This window comes from Triticum urartu, chromosome 3A, assembly GCF_056163025.1.
Source record: "Triticum urartu cultivar PI428250 chromosome 3A, HENAU_Tu73, whole genome shotgun sequence".
Classification (NCBI taxonomy): Eukaryota; Viridiplantae; Streptophyta; class Magnoliopsida; order Poales; family Poaceae; genus Triticum; species Triticum urartu.
In genome coordinates this window covers 392983651-393008336 of record NC_141875.1, presented here as the reverse complement: position 1 = coordinate 393008336, position 24686 = coordinate 392983651, and the positions used below count along the sequence as shown (strand labels likewise).

The following is a 24686-nucleotide window of genomic DNA, read 5'->3' as shown; positions in this document are numbered from 1 at the left end:
CGGTGAGATGATGCAGTTACCCATTGCAAAAACTGCCATGCGGATGCGCCGAGAATCCATGCCGCCCGACCCCCTTTTATTCCTCCGGCAATTTACCTTCATCTCTCGTCTCACACAACACAATAAGCACACCCACAAGGACACATACAGAGAGGACATCCAGCGGTTTCAATGGCGCTCCCCGTGGCTTCAATGGCGCTCCCAGCGGCCGACGACGACAACGGCAGGCAGTTCACCACGCATCACGTAGTGGACACCCATGTGAGGGGGGAAGGCCCTCTCAGTGGTGTACACGAACGATTCGGTCTTGGTGGAGAGCTCCATCAAAACTATGGAGCAGTTCCTTGCCGAGGACAAGTACCAAGTGGTCGGCTTCGACCTCGAGTACACCATCGGTCGTGCCAGGCACGATCAGAAGGTTTTTGTTGCTCAGTTGTGCGTGCGACATGACGTCCTCTTCTACCACTACCACCTTTCCACAAGGCCTTGCGAGCGTTTCTCCAGGTTTATCAATAGCTCCGACTACAGTTTTGCTACAGTGGACACCACCAACGATCTAAAAGCGCTCAAGGTTTCAGACTTGAAAAGCCCGAATCTTGTCAACATCCAGCACCACTACAAGGTCTGGGGAAGTGACAAAAACAAACTGAACTGCCTGGTTGACCTCGCCTCGGCCATCATCGACCCCTACTACGCGAAGATGAAGGAAGAGAGCAATAAGGACAAGAACGCCTGGCACAGTGTGTGGCATGAGAGACTGGATGGACAACATGTCAAGTACGCGGCCATGGATGCGTACACAAGCTACGAGATGTACAGGCGGATCATTGACATGAAGAATTGTCTTCTTCCTGACCCAGGCGAGGGATTGATCCACATAGCAGTGGCGGGAGCGTCACAAGAAGTAGATGACTAGACGATCGTTTCTCCTACTTTAGAATGCATGCAATTGTTTATTGAGGTGTGTGCGAATGATCTGTATAGTCACTTATGTAATTGGATGTTTATTTCAGTTATATATATACATGTTATTCTACTGTAGACAGAGCAATTCACACGGCTTATTAGCAGCAATCGTCTATGTTATTATTGGTCTTCACACACATTTATGATTACAAACCTGTTTGCCCCGTATCACACACACCTTCATCTGGCTGACCGTTTCTTTTGTGTTTCCTAATCACAAACAATTCATTCGAGTGAACTTTATATCGCACACGCCTTCATCAGGCTGCCCATTTCTTTTGTTCTGCCTCATCGGAAACAGTTCATTGAGATGAACCGTATGCCCTGCATCGCACATGCAACTAAAATCTGAACCGTGCTTGATAGCTCCGCCATCGTAAACGTTTTGCACCTTTTTTACGGTTCTTTTACACCACCATTTGCGATTATGGCATCGCACACAGTTTTGTCGAAGGGTCTCTGATCGCAGTGTCGCATTTGGACCATCCTGCTGTAGTGTTATGTAAAAGTGGTAACCCCACTTGTGCTTAAACGATGAGTATGACCTACGATCAAATGTTCTCATTTGACTCCTCAGTCAATATACTCATATATAGATGACCTAGTCATCGCCAATTGCTTGATAGATGCTAGAGTGTTTGTGCATGCTTTGCCACATATTTCATTTGCCATTTTATTGTGTGAGCATGTTGATTGCATATTTTTCTCATTCAAGGACATCCATTTGTTGCTTTGATTGTTTGGCTCTTCTTCTTTTGCCAAATGGATGGACAAGAATGTCTAAGAACTTCCTCTAGCTATCTATGATTTTCTCGTCTGAAACTCTATTCATGCTACATCACAAAGTTTGATCAAGTCAGATTCGAACCCTCTAGGTGAGGAGCACTTGGAGTCACCGATTCACCATAGACTTAAACTTCCAAAACCTCTCTGTGTATTTTGGTCTGACCGATTCATTCCTTTTGGTCAAACCGAGTTCATTGAGTTGATCTAGGTTTTCAATCTCGGTGCAACCAATTAGAACCATTCGGTCACACCGAGTTGCAGTAATCACTTGCGATTCTGCATCTCGGTGCCACCAAGTTGTTCCACTCGGTCACACCGACAAGGTCAAGATATATATACCCACGGGCCAAATTTTGGAAATTCCTCCGAAACCTTTTCGCCCGCGTGTGTCCTGTTGTGCTGACTCAGGTCTCCGGATCATCTCCTCATCGCCAGCAACCTCCCGCCGCCGGTCTCCGCCGCCGTCAACGGGAATGTTCACCGCCGTTGCCGTCGTAGCGAGCTCATCGCCAAGTTAGGGTATGAGTTTGATCCTTTGTGCAATCTTTACCTCCGATTCTTAGCACAAAGTGAATGCCATGATTCTTACCACGTATGAGATTATCCTATCCAGCAAAAACTCCCTTTAGATTAGTTTTGATTCGAAAACTTAGGGTTGGGTTTCCGCCAAACTCATCTGGACCGACGGAGTTGTAGAAATCGGTCTCACCGATTTGGCTTAGGCCATTGCACTTGTAACTTTCGGTCTGACCGAAACTTGCAAATCGGTGTGACCGAGTTCAACTCTCAATGAAACCCTAGCAATCTCGGACTCACCGAACCATGTCTCAGTCTGACCGATCTCACTAGTTCAAATTCCAATATTGCTTTGATGGCACCGAGTTTAACAAATCGGTAGTTCCGAAATGCTTTCTGTGGAAAACTAAAACTAAGTTTTTGACTCAATTTTTTTTTGCAAAATCTCTGCACTTTGTGATACTCATCCACTCTACCTCATATATATCTATTCACAGGGTCAGCTTTCAGTTTGCAGTGTGAGAAATGTCTGATCAGAATGATAGCTAGAACAAGTCTGAGGAGCAAGTTAACCTGAGTGAGGGCACTAGTCCCTCTGACAGCTATGATGAGGGTAGCAGAAGTACTCCTAGCAACCTGCCTAAGGCTGCTACTAGGAAGAGAAAGAAGAGAAACTCTGATTCTGAGGATGAAGATTATGTTGCTGCTGAGGAGGAGGTCAGCTCAACAAAGCCTGGTATGCACAAGAGAGTGGTTAAGAAGGAATTTGGCACGGCTGCTTCAACAAAGCCTGGTATGCACAAGAAGCCTCCTGCCAAGAGAGTGCCCATGTTAAAGGCCAGAGCCTCAACTCTTGAAGCCTCCAAATCAACTAAGGCAGAGGCTGCTGGTGAAGGCAAGAAGAGGAAGGAAAGGGCCAAGAAAACTATGGTCGAAGTTATTGGAAAGCCCTCAATGATGGTTCAATATGATGAGGAAGAAGCGAAAGAAGAGGATGATGCACCAGCATCAAAGACTCAAAAGCTGATGGGGGATGCCATCAAGTCTGGGCCTGCTCCTTCAAAGCCTAAGACCAACCCCAAAGCTACCGCTCCAGCCACCAAGTCTGCACCCAAGAGATCCACCAGGAACATACCTGCTGCTGAGAAGAACAAGGGCCCAGTGCCTGAAACTAAAGAAGAAGAAGAAGAAGAAGAAGAAGAAGAAGAAGAAGAGGAGGAGGAAGAAGAAGAAGAAGAAGAATAAGATGGATCCCAAGTGCTCAGAAAGCTAAATCCCAAGATCCCTGATCATGATGATACACATCCAGTGGCTGAAAACATGAAGATAAGGAAGGATGCAGATCTCAGACTGTGGAGACAGTTAAATGCATATGCCTCAAGAAGAAGAACTGTTGTAGATTACAGGTTCCACACTAAGGAACAACAAGACTTCTATGAGGCCGTGCTCCTGGACAAGAAACCCATTGTATGTGACATAAAGTGGGTTGACTGGAAGTACATCGACAACAATGAAGACCACTTCCCTGGAGTTCATGAGAGCTTCAGGATGAATGGAGTTGATGCCTTTGTGGGTCAGAAGTTGACCAAGTGGAATGATGAGCTTATCATGCAATTCTATCCAACAACTCATTTCTACCCAGATGGCGGAATAGTATGGATGTCTAAAGGTACAAGGTACCAGTCAACAGTTGTAGAGTGGGCCAAGCTAATCAATGCCCCTGCAGAGCATGAGGATGACACTGATGTGTATGCAAAGCCAAGGAAGGGACACAACTTCATGGCACATATGTACAAGGAGATTCCAGATGCAGCTTTGGAACATCACAAGTTTGGCTCTGTCTATTTTCTCCTGTCAGGTCTGCCTACTATCAATACTATCTTAAGGCACACTCTGTTACCCAAGTCTGGTGATCACAGGATGATAATAGGACACTCCATCAATTTTTTGCATATGTTTGATGTGCCAGAAAAATTCAAAGTGATGACACTGATTGTAGAGACAATCAAGAGGACAACAGCTAATCAGAAAAGGTCGTGTGGGTATGCTCCACACATCCAGATGCTCATCAATTCCAAGATGGGCACATGCACATATCTATTGGACAAAGAGCACCTTCCCTTGAGGCCTGAATTTGATGACAACACAGTTTTCATGAATGCTGAAGATCCTACATCAGCAGAGGCTCAAGAGAAGAGGGAGAAAGCAAAAGAAGAGAAGGCAACCAAGATGCCAAGTGCTGAAGAAGCCTCACAAGTTTTTCTCAAGTCAAAGCAAGACCAACTTGGCTATCTTATTCAGTCCACTTTGAGGGTTGAGAAAGGATTTGCCACTCTGACTCAGAATCAAGAGTCTTGAGAGAATCTTTGAAACCAAACTTCATGACTTGGATGTCAAGGTGACAGAGATTCAGACTTCTGTGGAGAAGATCCAAGAAGAGCTTGAGGATAGGAGTGATAAGACCACTACAGATGCATATCAAAGGGTGCCCAGAAGGCAGAGGTCTGCAGCAGTGCCAGTGAAAGACACTAGAGCTACTACTTCAGCACCTGCAGCCACAGCCTCATTTTCCCCTCCAGTTGCAACTCCACCAGCTCCTTCAACCTCAATAGATGCATTTGTCCTAGGAGTCCTCTCCACGCCACCTCCCGTAGATCAAGCTTGGAGAGCCACATAGCACTATGCATTTTCGAGCTTTTTGGTAACTTATTGCCAAAGGGGGAGAAAGTGTATAGATCATAGGCTGAGAGAGAGAGAGAGAGAGCTTTGCTTCTTTTTGCTATCTCTTTTGCTACTTGTTTTCTACTTATTTGTTTGCTTGCTTGGATGATAATGTGTGTGTGAGATACTTGTATGGTCATGTGTTTGATCATATCATACTTCAATGCTTGTGCTTGAATGCTGCTATTATTTATCTCTCATGTATGATCATTCACTCTGTCTTGGTGATGAGTGCATATTTCATATTCTATCATTATGAGCGCTCCACCAAGATGTATGTGACATGGAAGAGTAACCCATGATCCTAATCGATTGTGCATTTGCATTCAAAAGCAAATTTTAAATAATGCACAAATTTAGGGGGAGCCCTTGCTTATCACATACTTCTCAAAGTGACGATATATTTCACTCGTATTATCATTTGTCGAAGCTTTGATCTATATGTTGTCATCAATTACCAAAAAGGGGGAGATTGAAAATGCAACTAATCCCTGGGTGGTTTTGGTAATGATTAACAACATATAGCTTATTGAACTAATATCCATTCAAGATAATGTTTTCAGAAAGTTCAATGATTGGCATGGCAAGGACTAGAGACGTGGACCCCTCAAAATGCTAAGGACACATATTGGCTCAAGCTCAAGACTCTACATTTTTATTTTAGTGATCCAAGATCACATTGAGTCCATAGGAAAAGCCAATACTATTAAAAGGGGATGAGGTGTTGCTTTATGGCTTGCTTGCTCAGAATGCTTAGTGATATGCTCCAAAAGCCCTCAACCACTTTCTCATATCCACATACGTCCCAAACCAAAAGTCAAACTCGGCCCCACCGATTTGATCTATCCGGCGCCACCGAGTTCATTTGACATAGCCATAGCCAGAAACCCTAATCAGTTCGATCTCACCGATAGGGATCTCGGTCTCACCGAGATGGGATTGCAAACTCTCTGTTTCCATTCATAACATTTCGGTCTAACCGAGATGAGCGATCGGTCCCACCGAGTTCGCAATGCAAACTCTCTGTTTCCTTTTCGTAATGTTTCGGTCTCACCGAAATGAGCGATCGGTCCCATCGAGTTTGCCCGACCAAATCTCTGTTTGCCTATTACAGATATTGGTCTCACCGAGTTCATGTGATCGGTCTCACTGAGATTACGTTATGCCCTAACCCTAACACAATCGGTCCCACCAAGTTGACATGTCGGTCCCACCGAAAAGCCTAACGTTCACATTTTGAACTAAATCGGCCTGACCGAGTTTCAGTATTCGGTCCCACCGAGTTTGGTAAATTGTGTATAATGGTTAGATTTTGTGTGGAGGTTGTATATACCCCTCCACCCATCCTCCATTCATGTAGAGAACCATCAGAACGTGCCTACACTTCCAGCATTCATTTTCTGAGAGAGAACCACCTACTCATGTGTTGAGACCAAGATATTCCAATCCAACCACAAGAATCTTGATCTCTAGCCTTCCCCAAGTTGCTTTCCACTCAAATCATCTTTCCACCATATCCAAATATGTGAGATAGAGTTGTGTGTTGGGGATACTATCATTTGAAGCACAAGATCAAGGAGTTCATCATCAACACACCATCTATTACCTTTTGGAGAGTGGTGTCTCCTAGATTGGTTAGGTGTCAGTTGGGAGCCTCGGTCAATATTGTGGAGTTGAACCAAGGATTTTGTAAGGGCAAGGAGATCGCCTACTTCGTGAAGATCTACCCAAGTGAGGCAAGTCCTTCGTGGGCGATGGCCATGGTGGGATAGACAAGGTTGCTTCTTGATGGACCCTTCGTGGGTGGAGCCCTCCGTGGACTCGCGTAGCCGTTACCCTTCGTGTGTTGAAGTCTCCATCAACGTGGATGTATGATAGCACCACCTATTGGTACCACGCCAAAAATCTCCGTGTCTACATTGCATTTGCTCCCTCCAAACTCCTCCCCTTTACCTTCATATGCAATGATTTACATTCCGCTGCTATACTCTTAGAATTGCATGTGTAGGTTGATTGCTTGACTTGTGATAAGTTGCTAAAATCTGCCAAGACTTAAAATTGGGAAAAGGCTAGATTTTTATTTGGTCAAGTAGTCTAATCACCCCCCTCTAGACATACTTTCCATCCTACATCCGGATTCTCGTGGCTATGAGCAACTCTTAGATTTTGTCTAAGGATAAGGATGATGCGGGGCCTTTTGTTGCAACAGATGTGCTAGTTAAGCTCAAGGGCTACGCATTCACGTTTAGGAAGGAACCGGCTGGATACATTCTGGACCTTGACTTTGTCCCATTTATCTGTGGATGTGATGATGCTGACGATGAGAGCGGCGCCAAGGAGAAGGACGATGTGATGGACACCTTAGAGCACACCGGGAACCCTTCCAATCATCCGTCTTCTAGTTCTGCTCAGACGAATAAAATTCATGAGACTCAAGTTCAATGACGTGTATTGTCGAGTGTGGGCTCTGGAGATGTGACAGGACGTGGTTCAGTGCTCTTAGCGCAGGAGTCTGCCTCGCCTTCTATGCCACGGGCTATCGTTGTGTCATAGCCATCGTCGCCTTCTCGGACTACAACGTCGTCGCCCGCTGCCCTCCAGTCGGTGCAGGTCACCGGCGGCTCAGCGGGATGCCCGGACTCTCCATCTGCGGAGGTGGCGCCGCAGCTGCCGCCGCCGACGCGGACGGCGCCGTCGCAGCCGGCTATCTCCAAGCCGGTGCAGGCAGCCGGAGTTTCAGCGGGGCGCCCTAAAGCTCCTTTAATTAGTAGGCATTCAACAGCTCGGGTAGGGCCAACCCAACATGCACCTCAGTTGGAATCGTGCATGCATGTTTCGAGTGTGCTGGGACACAAAGGGCTGGCCTCAGATGTGTAGCCATGCAACACTGCACATTCAACTATTATTCGATCTTCATCGGAGCCGGACGCGTCCGCGGATGCTCAACATTTTCAGATGAATCCAAATGTGTGCGTCTCACCCATGCACGCACCACCCGTGGTCCCGCCTCCATACATGCCATCTTCGGCGACGGTGTTGAGTGTACCCGTGCTCGTGACTACCGGGGAGGGGGTTGCTACTACACCCTCATCCCCTCCTTCGGTGGAGGTTCCTACACGTATTTCTTCATCTAAGGTGACACCCACATGTCGCAGTGCCCGCCATACGGTGGCTGACGATGTAACGGCGGACACTGACGAAGACTCTCTGGCAAGGCCATGCGGTGTAAAGCCATGCAGAACCTCGACAACCAAGGTACTTCGTCCTCACCCAAATCATTTTTATCTTTTTCTACTACATCCATCATTGCTAAGTTGAATAATGTGGGTGTTAGTCTAGGAAATAATGAGAATGATATTTCTGTTTCCACAAACGCATTGAGACATTTGGAATATGATCGATTAAAGGTCACTCCACGAGTTTCTAGCAAATGTTTTACCTCTCATCTAGATGAGGAGGAGCTGCATGCCACATCAGATGGTCAGCTACTCGCTCGTGTAGTAGGGGAGGTTTCAGACGTGGGCTTGGAGGAACCCGGGCTTAGTTCATTGGTTGAGCTTACAGCTTCCGGTCGTAAATCTAAGTCCGACCGTTCGAAAAAAGGTCGTGAACCCTCTAAGAGGGTGAAATTTTCTAAATATCCTATTGTTTCCTCATGAATGGCATGTTCTTTAATAGCGGAGATCTTGGTGACTTGGCTAAACATCTATTCATTGTGGAATGTAATAGGGAGTACAGTTTAGACTTTCTGGCTTTATCTGAAATGGGGATACGTGGTTTCTCAACAAGTCTGCTTGACCGCCTGTCTGGCGGGATGGACTATAATTGGATTTCACGGCCACCTCGAGGTCATTCTGGGGGCATTTTACTTGGCATTAACACAGGGACTAGATGTTCTGGCTAGTTCGGATGGAGAGTTTCATATTAAACCCCATATCCGAAACAAAGCTGACAACTTCACATGGACCCTCGTCGCCGTGTATGGGGCAGCCCAGGATGAGCTCAAGGCCGTTTTTCTCAGTGAACTGGTTAATCTGGTGAAAGATAATCCCTACCCCATTCTTTGGTGGGGATTTTAACTTGCTACGATTTCCAAATGAGAAAAGCCGAGGTAGGTTTGATAATCATTGGCCTTTCCTTTTCAACGTTGTCATTGACAATCTAGATTTGCGAGAGGTTTCCATGATTGGAAGACAATTCACTTGGGCGAATAGCCTTCCGGAGGTGACGTATGAGAAATTAGACGGCGTTTTAATGGATACCGACTGGGAATGCAAATTCCCAATGGTTTCTGTTCGCTCTCTTCCTCGTATAGAGGCTATTTCAGACCATGCACCCATTCTCTTAACCACTGGATTACCTCGACCACAGCACCGACGCAGGTTCAAGTTTGAACTGGGTTGGTTGCATCGGGATGGATTCCATGAAATGGTCAAGGACGTGTGGAATAAACCGGTTGCCGGGCTTACCCCAATACACATATGGAACAACAAAATGCGTGCATTATGTAAGTTCCTTTGTGGATTGGCTAGGCACACTGCGGGTATCCTCAAAAAGGAGAAACTTCGCCTTCCATCTATTATTGATGATTTAGAAGCTTTGGCAGAGATTAGACCTCTCTCTGACATCAAAATAGAGATCAAGAGTCAATCAAATGCCCAATTAGCTCACATGCTGCGCGAGGAGGAACTCAAGTGGTACCAAAATTCAAACTCTCGGTTTATCCTGAAAGGTGATTCGAATACGAGATTTTTCCATGGTGTCGCTAATGGTAGACATCGGAATAAACTTATTCATTCCCTACAACAGGAGGAGGGCATGATTGAAGTGCATGAGCAACTTAAGTCTTATATCACTAGTTATTATAAAAATATGTTCGGAACCCTTGAGGAAGGAAACCTCTCGATGGATGAGTCACGAACAGATGACATCCCCTAGGTTTTTGATGCGGAAAATAGCCTTCTAACATTTCCATTTTCCGATGAGGAAGTTAGAAAGGAGGTTTTCCTAATGGAGCATAACAAAGCACCGGGTCCTGATGGTTTTCCCGCTGAGTTCTACCAGAATTTTTGGGAGATCATCAAACGGGATTTCCTACTCTTGTTTGGATGCCTTCACACTGGCCAACTAGACTTGTTCTACTTAAACTTCGGTGAAATTATTTTATTACCTAAGGTTAATGAGGCTGAAAGGATACAACAATATCATCCAATTTGCCTCCTTAATGTTAGTTTTAAAATATTCACCAAGGTAGCGACGATTAGGCTAAATTTGGTTGCTGAACATGTGGTTCGTCCTTCTCAAACTTCTTTCATGCAAGGAAGAAACATCCTAGATGGGGTTGTTGTCCTTCATGAAACAGTTCACGAATTGCATCAGAAAAAATTGAATGGGGTGGTTCTTAAAATCGACTTTGAAAAAGCTTATGACAAAGTCAAGTGGTCTTTTCTTCGACAGACTTTCAGAATGAAAGGTTTTTCTGCAGACTGGCGCACTATGATCCATAGTTTGTCTGGAGGTACTGTTGCCATTAAAGTCAATGATGACGTTGGCAACTATTTCCAAACGAAGAAAGGATTGCGACAAGGTGACTCAATATCGCCCATGCTATTCAATATAGTGGCTGATATGTTAGCAGTCATGATTGAGCGTGCCAAGGTTGATGGCTAAATTAATGGGGTAGTGAATCATCTAGTGCATGGTGGCCTATCTATCCTCCAATATGCCAATGACACGATTCTCTTTATGGATCATGACCTCGAGAAAGCAAGAAATTTGAAATTAATTTTATCAGCATTCGAGCAACTCTCAGGGCTTAAGATCAATTTCCATAAAAGTGAACTACTTTGTTTTGGCGAGGCTCAAGACGAAGCCCATCTGTATGCTGAGCTATTCGAATGCGGATTGGGCCAGTTTCCGATCACTTATTTGGGGATACTGATGCATTGTCAGAGACTCACAAATGCTGAATGGAAACACATTGAGGAGAGCCTACAAAAAAGACTTAGTAGTTGGAAAGGTAAATTGCTATCTCTGGGTGGAAGGTTGGTCCTCATAAATTCAGTACTAAGTAACATGGTACTATATATGATTTCCTTCTTCCAATTGCCGAAAGGAGTATTACATAGATTGGATTACTTCCGATTGAGATTCTTTTGGCAAGGAGACAGCGAGAGAAAAAATATCGGCTAGCTAAATGGAGTGTGGTTTGCCGTCCCAAGGACCAAGGCAGTTTGGACATTCATGACCTTGAGGTTAAGAACAGGGCCCTCCTCGGCAAATGGTTGTTTAAGTTGTTGACGAAAGATGGTGTATGACAAACCCTGCCAAAAAGAAAATATGTGGGTTCTAAGGCGGTATCCCAAGTATACTGGAAGCTCGGGGACTCTCATTTTTGGGCCGGACTAATGGCAACGAAGACATATTTCTTCCGCTATGGTTCCTTCTCAATTAAGGATGCTACTCTCCGGGCGCAATATCTAGCTCTGTACAATATTGTGCGTCACAAGGGCGATGCTATTGCCAAGGTTTTGGAATCAATTTCGTCAAATGTGACATTCAAAAGGGATTTAATTGGGACCTAGACTCCAATCGTGGAAAATACTGCTCCAAAGGTTAACCACGGTACAGTTGTCACAAGGGTCCAATGTCTTTCGTTGGAACCTACATGGGAATGGGCAGTTCAGTGGAGTCTATGTATAGAGCTCTGATCCAATCCGATGTGCTAGTTGATAATAATAAGAAGATCTGGAAGATGAAGATACCTCTTAAGAATAAAATCTTTGTGTGGTATTTTCGCCGCGGAGTCATTATTACTAAAGATAACCTTATTAAGAGGAATTGACATTGAAGTATGCAATGTGTATTTTGTTCGCATGATGAGACAATAAAACATTTGTTCTTCCATTGTAAATTGGCTCGTTCTATATGGTTAGTCATCCAGATAGATTCTGGCTTGTATCCTCCGTGTAGTGTTGCTAATATATTTGGCAACTGGTTACATGAGATTGATCACAAGTTTAGAATTCTTCTTAGGATGGGAGCGCTTGCCGTGATTTGGTCACTTTGGCTATGTAGAAATGATAAGGTTTTTAATGATAAAAATACTTTCCTTATGCAGGTTATCTGTAGATGTACCGGGACGCTTCATTTATGGTCCTCTCTACAGCGAGTGGAGAATCGAGACCTGTTTACAGAGATGTGTACACGATTGGAGGCTGCGGCGAAGGATAGTTTTACCTAACATGGGTGGCAACATGATCTTAGGATTGGGCCTCCTTCGATTTAGGTGTCATACAGATATTCATCTTTGTATTTTGCCTTCTTCTTTTATTTTGTCTTATCGTGAGAACTTTGTTGCCTGTGTGCATCTTAGTAATGCAGAGGCCGGGTGTAATACTTAAACCTTTTAAATAATAAAACCGCAATTGCTGCGGCCACCGTTAAATCTCATGCTAGTGTAACTCAGCACAGGTCCCACGAAGCAGCTACAAGAACAGTCGTAGCTAGTCGCTACAGATACTAAGCTCCCACGAAATGGGAGCCTCTGGTTGATCAGGGGTGTTTTAGGCAGTATATGGGCCCTGTTTAGCCTATGGTCGGTTGTAAATGGGCTTTTGACTCTGGCGTGTGAGGCCTATGGTGCCGGTGTTCTTGCTGGCCCTCTCCAACTTCCTGAATCCGACCTTTTTCTGTGTGCCGCCGCCGAGCGTCCCGGATCTTCACTGCCTTTGCCATCGCCCCCGCCTCCTCTGCAATGTCGCGCCCTTCCCGTACACCTTCGCTCCTCCCCACAAACTCTCTCTACGTCCCCGTTGTTGTGCCGGCTGTTGAGCCCCGTCTCTGTTGAGTTGTTGCACCATCACTAGATCTGGATTTAGCGAGAGACACGACCATGTGGGATGCGTGTCGCGTTCGTGGAGGAGGCCGGGTGCGTTGACTCTCCGCTCCTCTTTTGTAATCGCCAGGGCTGACCGGGTCAACGGCCAAGGTGTGGTCACTTGATTTCTTCATTCAGGAATCACCCCCCCCCCCCCTAACTAGATTTAGTTTTTCTACACATATTCAGTTTGTTTTGTGTAAAAATACTATACCCCTCCTGTCCTCCTTTTAATCACTCTCTTAAATACTTCTCTGATTCAGACTTTGTCATTGATACCATTATTTGGCAGTACTTAGTTGAAACTGCAGAACTATTATGGAAGGAAAGGGAGAGTATGACCAGACTCAGCGAAATACATCCAGATGGTGTAAGTGTCTCGGAAATGGCCTTTTATTAATTGCATTTGTTGCTTGTGCTGCAGCTATCACCTAAATATTGTGGATAATTTTTTTCATTAAATTTCCATTATTCACTAGGTATGTAGTTCTATTGCACATATTATTTTAGTTCATTTCTAACAGTTTCATGTTAGGTATGAAGTTCTTTTCACAAAACGATTTGCTTGTTTGGTAAACTTCTTTCTAATTTCTCTTATGCTTGCACGATGTGTTCCCTCTTGAGTAATGTTCTACTATGAAACATGGGATCAGCTAAAGTCAAGCTACACTGCATTCTCATGTTCTTGCAATAATCGATGCATACATACTATACAAGAATTGCGAACAAAAATATTGCTGGGTTGTTGCTCCCGTCCCTACTATTGTGTGCTACACGTTTCTTGGTGATGGTGTGATGTACGAATTTTTCGTCATATGAACCTTGAGCAATCGATGGTTGGAGTAATCTGCGAACCGTCGCATCGCCACTTCCCAAACCCAGCCCTGTTGTGTCGCACTCACCTCCTGGACTCTTCTTCAACCAGTACGAAGCCTTGGGGTCAGAACTTCTCACTAATCTACCTGAAAAATTGAAGGCTCACCCTACTATATTCCACAGCATTCTAATGCTTCTCACAATTTTTATTTGGTTGGGACAGATTCTTTTTTGAGAAAACATCAGCTAACACTCTCATTTGGAATTTCTGCGTGTATAAGTGATGAACTCGAGATGCATGAAGGAATTTCTGATGCAATGCTTCAAATTGTTGTTCCCGTCTCCTCTCCTCTTATTATGCTCACTATCAAATTAGTATTTTTACCACAGGGCTATATGAATTTACCTGCATGTTCAAGAAAGGATTTCAAGATCTATTTATGGATGTAGCGAATCAGAAGGTAACATATTGTCGCAAGTAGTATATTTGTGTTGTATTATATAACTGAAGATTCTGGAGATTAAACTAATGCTGGGGTCAACATTTACTACATTTGATATCTTACTAGATGTGATGCATAATGATTATTTAACATGCAAATGCTTTTCATTATAGAATTGTAGTACCTACATGGCCTGATTCTACCCATCTTAGTCCTCTAGATCTACCGACTGGCGATAAAGTTCATGCTTGAAAGTTCTTAAATTTGTATATGTACTTGCTCTTTCATGCTTGAACAAGTTTTTTGCAGTTTTCTTTAAAGAGGATTGGCGTCTATCTACTGTAGTTAAAACTACTTTGATTTTGTCAAATCGATGCATAGTAGAAGGTATGTGTGGCGTGTGTATTAATCAGTGTATAGTTTTACCTCTCAATCTTCATGGTTTTACGATTAATTTTTATTTTGCAAGGTTTGTGCTTTGATCCAGAGGGAAATGCATGTGTGCGTTTTTGTAATTTTGAGATGGTGATGCCAATATTTGTTTCATAGTGGACTGACCTGACCTACGAAGCACCGATACGTGGAAAACCTGTGTATCGCCGTCCTGTACGTCACCGATACGGCGATACGCAAGATACGGCAGCGATACGGGTATCCGTGGGGTATCGTGATTTTCGATTTAAAACAAAAGAAAAAAAATGCCGATACGCCGCCGGGACGGCGCCGACACGCCGGCGACACGGGAAGCCCAGTAGAGGCCCACTCCGCCGCTCGCAAAGTCGTAACCCTAAACAGCCAGCACTCTCTCTCGCAGTTTGCTATGCGGCAGATTGGATCGAGGATTCAGGTGCGACCGCACGAGTGCGCCGCCGATGCCTGGATTCCGTCGCGGCCATCTGGACTCGCCTCGCCGCCGCTTGGAGTGTCCGCCGCCGCCGCCTGTTGGCCGTCACCAGCAAGGTATCCCCCGGCCCCTTCCCAATCTCTGCTCTCTTCTCTGTTCCGGTGGTGCCTGGTCCTCCCGCTCTTGCTGGCTTGCCGCGTGCTGATTATGTGTGTGCTTGCTGCCGAGTGCGTGCGTGGTGTGTGCTTGCTGCGGCGTGCGTGCGTTCGTGCTTGGTGTGTCCGTCTGCGTACTTGTTCTGTAATTGTGTGCGTGCTTGCTAGCTACTGATGGGCACTGGGTGTTGGCCTCTGTTGTATCAACTATGATTTGCTGCTGACCTGCTGACGTGCTAGGGAGTGAAATACCGACAATGTCATCTGCAGGCCAATCTTCAGTTGAGAGGCTGGGAAGCATCAGTCATGTATTATTGGGTAAGCAAGCTACAAGCCAACGTCTTTACTATTTTAGGCTTTTAATGCACAAGTGTTATGTTTAGTTCAAATTCTAATATCAGCATATGATGTATTTTGCAAGCAGCATGGGGATTCAGTAAATTGATGATCATTCAGTCATGAAGACGACTTGATGAAAAGAGGCATGAATGCAACTTATGGGGCAGTACTTTGATCTATTATTCTTTGTCTTTATAGCATGCAATTTACTAATTATTTATATATACTTGCCGTATAGCCGTATTGTTGTTTTTGAAAATTGTTGTATCCCGTATCGCCGTACCCGTATCGCCGTATCCGTGTCGCCGTATCGGTGCTACGTAGGACCTGACTAGCATTTTTAGGCCTCATTTTTCACTGGATGCATTTTTTGGCCTCCTTGAGGGAACAACTGGAAAGAAAGAAATTTTCAGGCTAGGCAGTATGTACCCAGAGCACATTTCAAGTGAAGTCGGTTGGTAGTCAAGCTACCAGTTAATCCCGGGTGTTGTGAGCTTGGATCTTTTCATTTTTCAGTTATATTTGGCATTGCCTTATTGTTCCCGAGGGTCTGTCTTCTGTTATTTGATTGAGCTTACAACCTCCCACCTTGATCTCATTCTTAGGCAGGAGCTACTGCATTTGTTAGAGCCAATTGTTCTCAGATTGGAGCTAAAAGAACCACATATAATTGATCATGCAGAATTTTGTGGCCGCAGGTGATTTAGTTGTCTGTTGGTGTGTTTCTGTTATCAATTTTCGTGTATCATTGCCAGATGATCAATCATGTCTGTTCACATCGGATATCATTCTCTGATATTTGTTACTACAATTGCATGAGGTTGTCACACACCACAAATGAGAAGTTAACGATGCTGCCATAGTCTCGCTAAATCACGTGTCGCGTCGGCTCCTTGCGCACCGCCTCCCAGCCCTCTGACACGCGTGCCCGACACGCCCAAAAAGACGATACATGTGGCACCCGCTCCCCCGCTTCGCTTCCACTGCCCCCACATAACCGCTGACAAGGGCGACCGCTTCAAACTTGAAATATCCCGTACATCGCCGCCGTTGCATTCGCAGGCTGCTGCTGCTGCTGCTGATCGACACGATGGACGGCGAGCCCCGGTGGCACAACAGCTTCCCCGGCAACGTCAGGAAAGAGCTCATTCACAGTCTCGGCAGCTCCACCAAGGAAGCCTCGCCGCAGTCCGACCTGTGGACCGGAGGCCTCGTCTGCGCCTTCGAGTTCGTCCGCGGCCACGGCTTCGCTAGCCCGCCCAATCTCTCACGGAACAACTCCTCGCAGTACTCCAAAGACCATTCAGCAGCCATGGATCCCACGAAGCTACCCATCACAAAGTTGGGAGACGTTTCATCTCAAGGCAAGCTATACAACTTTCTTGGTTTGATTCCATTTCGCGGTAGAAAGCCCGGTTGGCTTGACAGATTGGCAACCGGTAGGTTCGGAGGACGGCGAGGAGCCGGGGCCGGCGTGCAAGCACGGGAAGGCGTCGCCGGAGAGCTACTGGGTGCCCATCGGGTGGAGGAGGATAGCGGAGCTGGTGGAGATGGTGGAGGGGGACGCGGCGTGGGACGGGCAGGGGATGGGCGGCCTCATGGACGACGGCGACCAGTGCTGCGATATCACCGTGGCCGATGTCGCCGCGCCGTACTGGCAGAGGCCGGCGGGGCCGACCTGGTGGTGCCACGTGACAGCGGGACACCCGGCGGTGGACGCCTGGCTTGCCGGGGCGCGATGGCTGCACCCGGCCATCCGCGTGGCGCTCAGGGACGAGAGCATGCTCATCAGTGAGAAGATGAAGCATCTACTGTATGAGGTGACGGACTGAATTAACTGAATTCTTTGTGTGCCATCTCGATCTCGTGGACAAAATAATTCATGGTGACCCATGCCGCTCAGGTCCCGGTTAGAGTTGCAGGTGGTTTGCTGTTCGAGCTATTGGGCCAGTCCGTGGGCGATCCGGCTGGGGACGAAGATGACATTCCTATTGTGCTCCGTGCATGGCAAGCTCAAAATTTTCTTATAACAGCGCTTCATGTGAAAGGTTCTGCGACCAACATTAACGTCATAGGGGTTACAGAGGTTCAGGTACCATTTCTCAGTGAACAGTTTCAAGTAAGAACCATCTCTAATCTGTTAATTTTCCTCTTCACCTGCATAGTCTTGCTCGCTGCAGGAGCTTCTTTCTGCATGTGGAAGTACAGCTCCTAAAAGTATCCATGAAGTTGTAGCGCATTTGGCTTCCCGCCTTGCTCGATGGGATGACAGGTGGTATTGAATTTTTAAGAAGCACAACTACCCAGTGTTGTAACATCTAGTCATCATCATACTTACCTGACAGATTGTGGCGCAAATACGTGTTTGGTGCAGCCGATGAAATTGAAGTTAAATTTGTAAACAGGCAAGTTATATACTTTAATACCCTTGGTTTCATGAACCTCTTTCCTCTTTGGCTAGAACTATGTGACAGTATGAGCATGTTCAGGAGGAATCAAGAAGACCTAAACCTGCTGTGCATAATATTTAACCAAGACATTAGAAGGTTAGCCACTCAGGTATGTATATTCAGAATGAGTAAGTTCAGTACAGTGGATATAGGGCGTGTTTGGTTACTCACTGCATTTTTGGGCTTCCTGGAAACCTGGCCCGGTAGAGCCTGTATGGGCTAATACGAGGTTTGAGCCGAGTTGTGTAGTTCGTTTGGTTGCTCCCATACTGGTTCGGGCCTGCAAACCGCCGATTTGAGGGCTCCTCCCGGGCCAGGCTGAGGGTTTGCTTTGAGGAGCGGGCAGGCATGTTTCTCTTTGTGGACCGGATTTGGCCGCCCAGAGCCTGCATGGCTGTTATGCTAGCAACCAAACACGCACATAATGAATATGTATTTCTCAAAAAAAAGAAAGAATATGTTTGAACTGAATGCATTTTGTGAATAGGTTATCAGGGTGAAATGGTCACTGCATGCTAGAGAGGAGATAATATTTGAGCTGCTCCAGTATCTGAGGGGAACCGCCACCAGGTTCTTGCTTGAAGGTATCAGGAAAGACACAAGGCAAATGATAGAAGAGCAAGAGGCTGTCCGTGGCCGGTTGTTCACCATCCAGGATGTGATGCAGAGCACTGTGCGTGCCTGGTTGCAGGTAAATACTTTGGCAGACTCACTCTTGTGGGGTCTGATTGAAATTTTTATACTAGTCCCTCTGTTTCTAAATATAAGTCTTTTTAGAGATTTCAATACGTACAGACTACATACGGATGTATTTAGACATATTTTAGAGTAGAGATTCACTCATTTTGCTTCGTATGTAGTCTCTATTGAAATCTCTAAAAAGACTTATATTTAGGAACGGAGGGAGTAATTGATAAGCGACAACATGAACCGTAGTTTGCTAACAAGTAAAAAAAATTGAGGGTATGCTAACAAGTAATATATTTTTCTACGGTATATATATATTAAAAAGTAAAGTATTTACATAAAGTACAAAAGATAAAGGAGAAAATAAGATCAACCTATGCTAACAAGTAATATGACCGAGACCTGTACCTTTTCTATGATATATGGAAGTATCAGCTATGAACTCGATCGGTTGTTGTGATACTCAGGATAAGAGCCTTCGCATCACGCATAATTTGACCATTTTTGGTGGGTGTGGCCTCATTCTGTCAATCATCACCGGATTGTTTGGGATCAACGTGGACGGCATCCCAGGAGCTAAAAACACTCCATATGCTTTTGCATTGTTCTCCGGGCTTCTGTTCCTGCTTGGGTTCATGCTGATCATCGTCGGAATCATCTATTTCGGCCTGCAGAAACCGGTCAGTGATGAGCAGGTCCAAATGAGGAAGTTGGAGCTCCAGCAGCTAGTCTCCATGTTCCAGCACGAGGCCGAGACACACGCTAAAGTGAGAGAAGGAGTCCTGAGGAGCGACTTGCCTCCTAGAGCAGCTGATCTCATCTATGATAAAGGTGATGCATGTTTCCTTATATCCCCAGCATCTAAATTTGCAACGTTACTACTAATATATTTTTGTTTTCCATGCATCCATCAGCGCGTAAACTTGGAAGGTATTTTTCGTTTGAAGCAAAGTGTGAGCCAGCGCTTCAGGGTTACCACTTGGTTTCGCTTTGCACCCTGTAGTGGCGAGATGTGAGGTTAGCACATCCATCCACCAGACTTTCAGCTCTCACCATGCAGAGTGACATTGCTGATTTTCCTTGATCCATGCAGGTGAAGAGAGCAGCTGCAAATGCGGTTGGTTCGTTGCAGCGTGTAGACAAGTTCTGAAGAAACTCCCAAGCGTGTTGCAGATCAGTTTTCCTTTTCAAAGGGACGGCACACGGCAGCCTTTAAGACGAAGATCTACCATCGTCGCATCTCTGTAAAGTCTACGTGTGTGTGGTACCACTAGCTACGGATGTAGTGTTTCCTCGAGCAATCACTCTCATGATCAGGTGATATTCACGTGGCCAGAGCCCTCGATGTGATTCTTAGCTTTACTTTGACATGGACAGCAAAACAGGGAGGCCGATGTTTTTTCTTTTTTTTTTTGACAAGGGGGGTATTCCCTCGGCCTCGCGGCCATCTTCTTAAAAGTGCCAATCAAAACAAAGTCTGACATCCAGTACGGTTCTCAGAAAGAGCACAAAGGGAGAAAAAAAAGGCCATAACCGGCGAAAAACATGACAAGAAACTCCTATCCTATTATTGGAATGTCTCCTAGCGATTGTACCCAATAACCAAAAGCTCCCTGAGAAAGAGCACAAAGAGAGAAAAAAAGGCCACAACCGGCGAAAAACATGACAAGAAACTTCTATCCTATTATTGAAACGTTTCCTAGCGATTGCACCCAATAACCAAAAGCTCCCTGTAGTCCTTACTGTCTTCCAACAGTGAGGCCGATGTAGCTGCAACTTTCCAAGTGCCGCTTCCTGTCTCGAAATGTTCAAATGTTTCTCTATAGTGGTGGAGTCAGAGCAACTATAGCAATAGTCCCTCAAAACCGGGTGGAGTCAAAAGCAACTATAGCAATAGTCCCTCAAAACCGGGTAAGGGAGTGCAAAATTCGTTTTCAAGTGTTAAACCGGACCTATCCAAACCTTAATCCGGTTTAACTAGTTGAAACTTTTACTCCTAGCTTTTACCGTGGCTTAATCTCAGGATATATCACCCCTTCCCTGCGCTTGCACCGCATGAACGTCCGCGCCGCCAAAATCCACCATAGCACTTGCCCTCCCGCGCCTGGCACTTCCAATCAACCGGTGCCGCCCTCGACTCCCTCGAAATGGTAGGATTTAGCCATCGGGGGTTACCACCGCTGATTCGAAGTGTCGATCCGTATCGAAGTGTCGATCCGTACTGCACATGCAAGCGATCTGAGCATGCGGCGGCGCGTCACCCTCTCGCTCCTACACCGACTTGCTACAGCCGCCGCTGAAGAGGAAGTGCTACGACATGTGGCCGCATGGGATTCGTAAATAAAGGACAAGACACCGGTCGTCGGTACTGGATTGACTCCTTCTAGTCTGCGAAGCAGGCGGTGAGTCTCTACGACAGTCGGGCGAAGATCAACTTCCCTCGCAGCGGCCGTGATGTCCCCGAGTTCCTCGCCATCGACCCTCGAGTGGTTTCCCGTCGCGAGGTGCGGGAGAATCAGGAGGCCTTCGAGCGTCTCGAGGTGGTGTGCGTCGATGAGGAGTACATGGTCGAGCTCCGCCTGAATAATTTGGAGCTCGTTGTCAAGGAGCGTCAACGCCTCGAGCTGTACAATAAGGGGGGTACCGACAAGGCCTGGTCATATGGTGGGGCAACGAGTGACCTTTGTTCCAGTCGTGTGGAAAAAGTTTGGGGAGTTAAATTTAAGAGTTCGGCTAGTAATCACATCTTTTAATTCCTCGTATATAAAGAGTTAAAGTTTGAGGAGGCATATGAGGGCCTAAATTAAATTTTAAGGGGTCGATTACAGATACTCCCTCCATTCCCTTATACAAGGCCATTATGAAAAAAAAATACATTTTGCATCTATATAAGGCCACTAACAATAATTGAGGCAACATTTAGCTTTGACGACGGCGTGAATTGAGGCAAGCTCATGATCCAGGAGGATTAGACTTTTTTTTTAATTTTTTTCCTTCAAAATGAGTGATTTACTAAGTGTAGTTTAAATTTCGTGTTATGCAATGTAGTTTGAATCGAAATGTGTGCCCGAATGGACTAATTTCAATTTTTTTTGAATGGAATTGTGTCGTGTGAAAAAAGTTTGGGGAGTTAAATTTGAGAGTTCGGCTAGTAATCACATCTTTTAATTCCTCGTATATAAAGAGTTAAAGTTTGAGGAGGCATATGAGGGCCTAAATTAAATTTTAAGGGGTCGATTACAGATACTCTCTCCATTCCCTTATACAAGGCCACTATGAAAAAATACATTTGTATCTATATAAGGCCACTAACAGTAATCGAGGCAACATTTAATGATGTTTTCTCATAGTAGCAACTTGTTTAAACTTGCATGCATGTAGTCATAATGACATTGTGCTACTTCCTTCTCATTTCTCCCTTGCATGCATGCGGACATATTAATAATCCCGGTTCACGAGAAGAAAAGTTGACTTGCAAATCAATCATTAAATTTTGCCTTGGTACCTGTATTTTGAGCTTGTGGCCTTGTATAAGGGAATGGAGGGAGTACTAAAGGTCAGAGAAGGGTTTACCCTTGTTTGCTCAGCAGAAAAAGAACTCTTCAACTTCAACAACGGCCCTCAATTGTCAATCCCCATTTTCGTATGACCTATGGGACTTGAATGTGAGTGGCTCAACTTTCTTATGACACACGGGACTCGCTTGTCAGTGGTCTCTATCTTTTTCTGCTTCTGGTACCGTGAATACAATGATCACCATTGAAAGAGTTAAATGCACAGAACCATCATTTTCGTGTCATAACTCGCGGAAAATCACCACTTTACAAAACGTGATATTTTGCTCTGAACCGAAGAATTTATAGCGGACAAAAACACTGAGTCATTTTTTGAGCGCGTTTTGATGTGGTCGATCGCGAGCAAGGGGGCAGCGGTGACGGTGTGGCGCTAACGGCCATTAAAGGCTGTCATTTTTTTGCGCTCGGGATGAAGCTGCTGGGTCAGGCCAGCGCGTTCGATGGTTTCTGTTTATTGGGTTGTTGGGTCGGGCTCTGCTCGTTCTCCGAAAAACCAAGCGGTAGTTCGATCGATTGACTGCGCCTGTTCGGTTTCTCCAGAAAACCCAGTCTTCACACATAGAAACACTGCATTCATTCACCCTCTTGCATAGATAACCACCATTCCACAGCCTCTCCATCTCTTCTCTCCATCCAACTTCCTCCTTCCACAGAAACCAAAAGAAACCTACATTGCGCCATGGCATTTGACCTCGGATGGGACCAGGCACTACAGGAGATCTTCGACGGCGACAGGACTAAGCTCTCCTATGTGTGCGAGGTGAGCACCTGGTGCGCCAGTGTTGCAATCCTCAAGAATCATGCGCGTGTGGTGATGGATGCCGCCAACCATGAGGAGTACGCCTAATTGCCAGACCTCCACCACCCACTCATCAAGAACTTGGTCTAGGCGATGGGGGAGGCAAGGAATTCCCCAGATCCATTCCAGCGGGTACGCTGGTACATGTACCAGAACCGCGACCAACTCCGCGTGGACTACGAGCTCGATAGGGTGGTGCTAGTGCTACCCATCGCTCTGATGGAGATGGAGCAGCAGGTGCAGGTGGAGGCGTCGTAGGTGGAGCAACAGATGGAGGTGGAGACTGGCACAAGCAGCAGTAGGAAGAAGAAGAAGCAGCTTCGCATCATGGGGCCAGTTTGTCGATCACTCCATCTTCTAAAGCTGCAGCAAGAGTGAGTCTGATGTAGTACTGAAGTCTTAGTTGATTTTTGCAACAAGATCTGAACCAATATATGGGTTCAGTTAGTTTCTGAACATAGTAGTGTGCTTGCGTCCGAAGAACTAGAACCATGTGTGCTTTCTATCTGAACTCATCTATCTATGATATCTATGTACCTGAATGTTTGTGCTCATAGTATCTAAATGTTTGTGCTCATATTATCTCAATCTTTGTGCTCACACTATATGAGTGACATTGCTCATATTATCTGAATATTGGTGCTCATATTATCCATTATAAATGTCAAATTTTGGTGCTCTAGGTTTGAATGCAAAGAACTATAGGTGTGCTCTAGGTGTCAATGCAAAGAACTATAGGTGTGCTCTAGGTGTCAATGCAAAGATAAAAATGTCATAGTCTCAAACTTTTTTCAGTCAGCTTACTATGGAACTATAGGTGTGCTCTGGGTGTCAATGCAAAGACAAAATGTTATGAAACAGAAAAGTCTTCTATTTATTAATATAGTTTGATTGAATAAAGTCTGAACATTGCAAGTCTGGATATTGCAAGTTCTCTCCTAGTTAGGTACACTTACTGCCTTTAATCAACATAGTTTTAACATTAAATTGAGAAAACCTACTGAAACTTCACATCAATCAAATCACTTAAACCCATGTACACTGTGATGCGGAGCATCCTACGGTCATCCCCATGTACCTACCTTCGTCTCCCCATGTGCCAAGGGGACCGATGACACGAGCACGTGCAAGAGCTATCAAGACCGAGGTAACATCTCTCCTTAACGAGCTTCCGTATGAACCACGTGATACATGGCTACTACCTCAATCGGAAATGCTATCTGTACTTAGGTATGGAGAAGACTGCTTAGGTATGAAGAAGACCACCTGAGAAACGATCGGAATTAAGACCAAGTCCCTAAGTACATGGACCAACAAGCACAACGAAGGAGACCATTGAAATGCTACAGTGACCGGACATCCGGCCCCTGCCCGAGATATCCGTCGCCCAAGTCCAGCAGCAAGGCTACGCTGGAAGACATCCAGGAGCGGGACATCCGGCCCCATCCCGTCCAGCCCGGATATACGGATCCTTCCCGGAAATCCAGCCGGAGGACACCGAAGAGAGACAAAAGTTGGGCAGATCCAGGCCGAACATCCGGCCCCTGTCCCGGATATCCGGCGCGTCGTGAACCACTGGACATCCGGCACCTATGCATGCACAGTCGGGTCTGAGGCCCATGTACCTCCTCCTCCTCTCTCTTTTCACCCAAGACTATATATAGGGACTCTCCTCATCCTAGCTAGGGTTAGCAAAGGTTTAGCTTATTT

The 24686-nt window shown here is 45.6% G+C and overlaps 1 protein-coding gene across 1 annotated transcript; it reads left to right on the top strand.

Annotated features, from left to right (window-relative positions):
• The first annotated feature begins 14587 nt into the window (after positions 1-14587).
• On the top strand, positions 14588-20089 carry LOC125544102 (uncharacterized). Its single transcript, XM_048707666.2, has 12 exons — positions 14588-15087; positions 15367-15444; positions 15551-16829; positions 16909-17285; positions 17369-17557; positions 17646-17737; positions 17811-17870; positions 17955-18024; positions 18403-18606; positions 19070-19433; positions 19517-19619; positions 19696-20089. Exons 3-11 carry the CDS (start codon positions 16556-16558, stop codon positions 19603-19605), a joined length of 1719 nt encoding a protein of 572 aa, XP_048563623.2. The 5' UTR covers positions 14588-15087; positions 15367-15444; positions 15551-16555; the 3' UTR covers positions 19606-19619; positions 19696-20089.
• The last annotated feature ends 4597 nt before the right edge of the window (positions 20090-24686 follow it).

What these genes read in the sequence shown, in the direction of transcription:
- LOC125544102 (XM_048707666.2), top strand. Translation starts at nt 16,556, where the DNA reads ATGGACGGCGAGCCCCGGTGGCACAACAGCTTCCCCGGCAACGTCAGG. An exon ending in TAGGGGTTACAGAGGTTCAG is followed by an intron (nt 17,558 to 17,645) that starts GTACCATTTCTC and finishes TGCTCGCTGCAG; the next exon opens with GAGCTTCTTTCTGCATGTGG. An exon ending in TGATCTCATCTATGATAAAG is followed by an intron (nt 19,434 to 19,516) that starts GTGATGCATGTT and finishes TGCATCCATCAG; the next exon opens with CGCGTAAACTTGGAAGGTAT.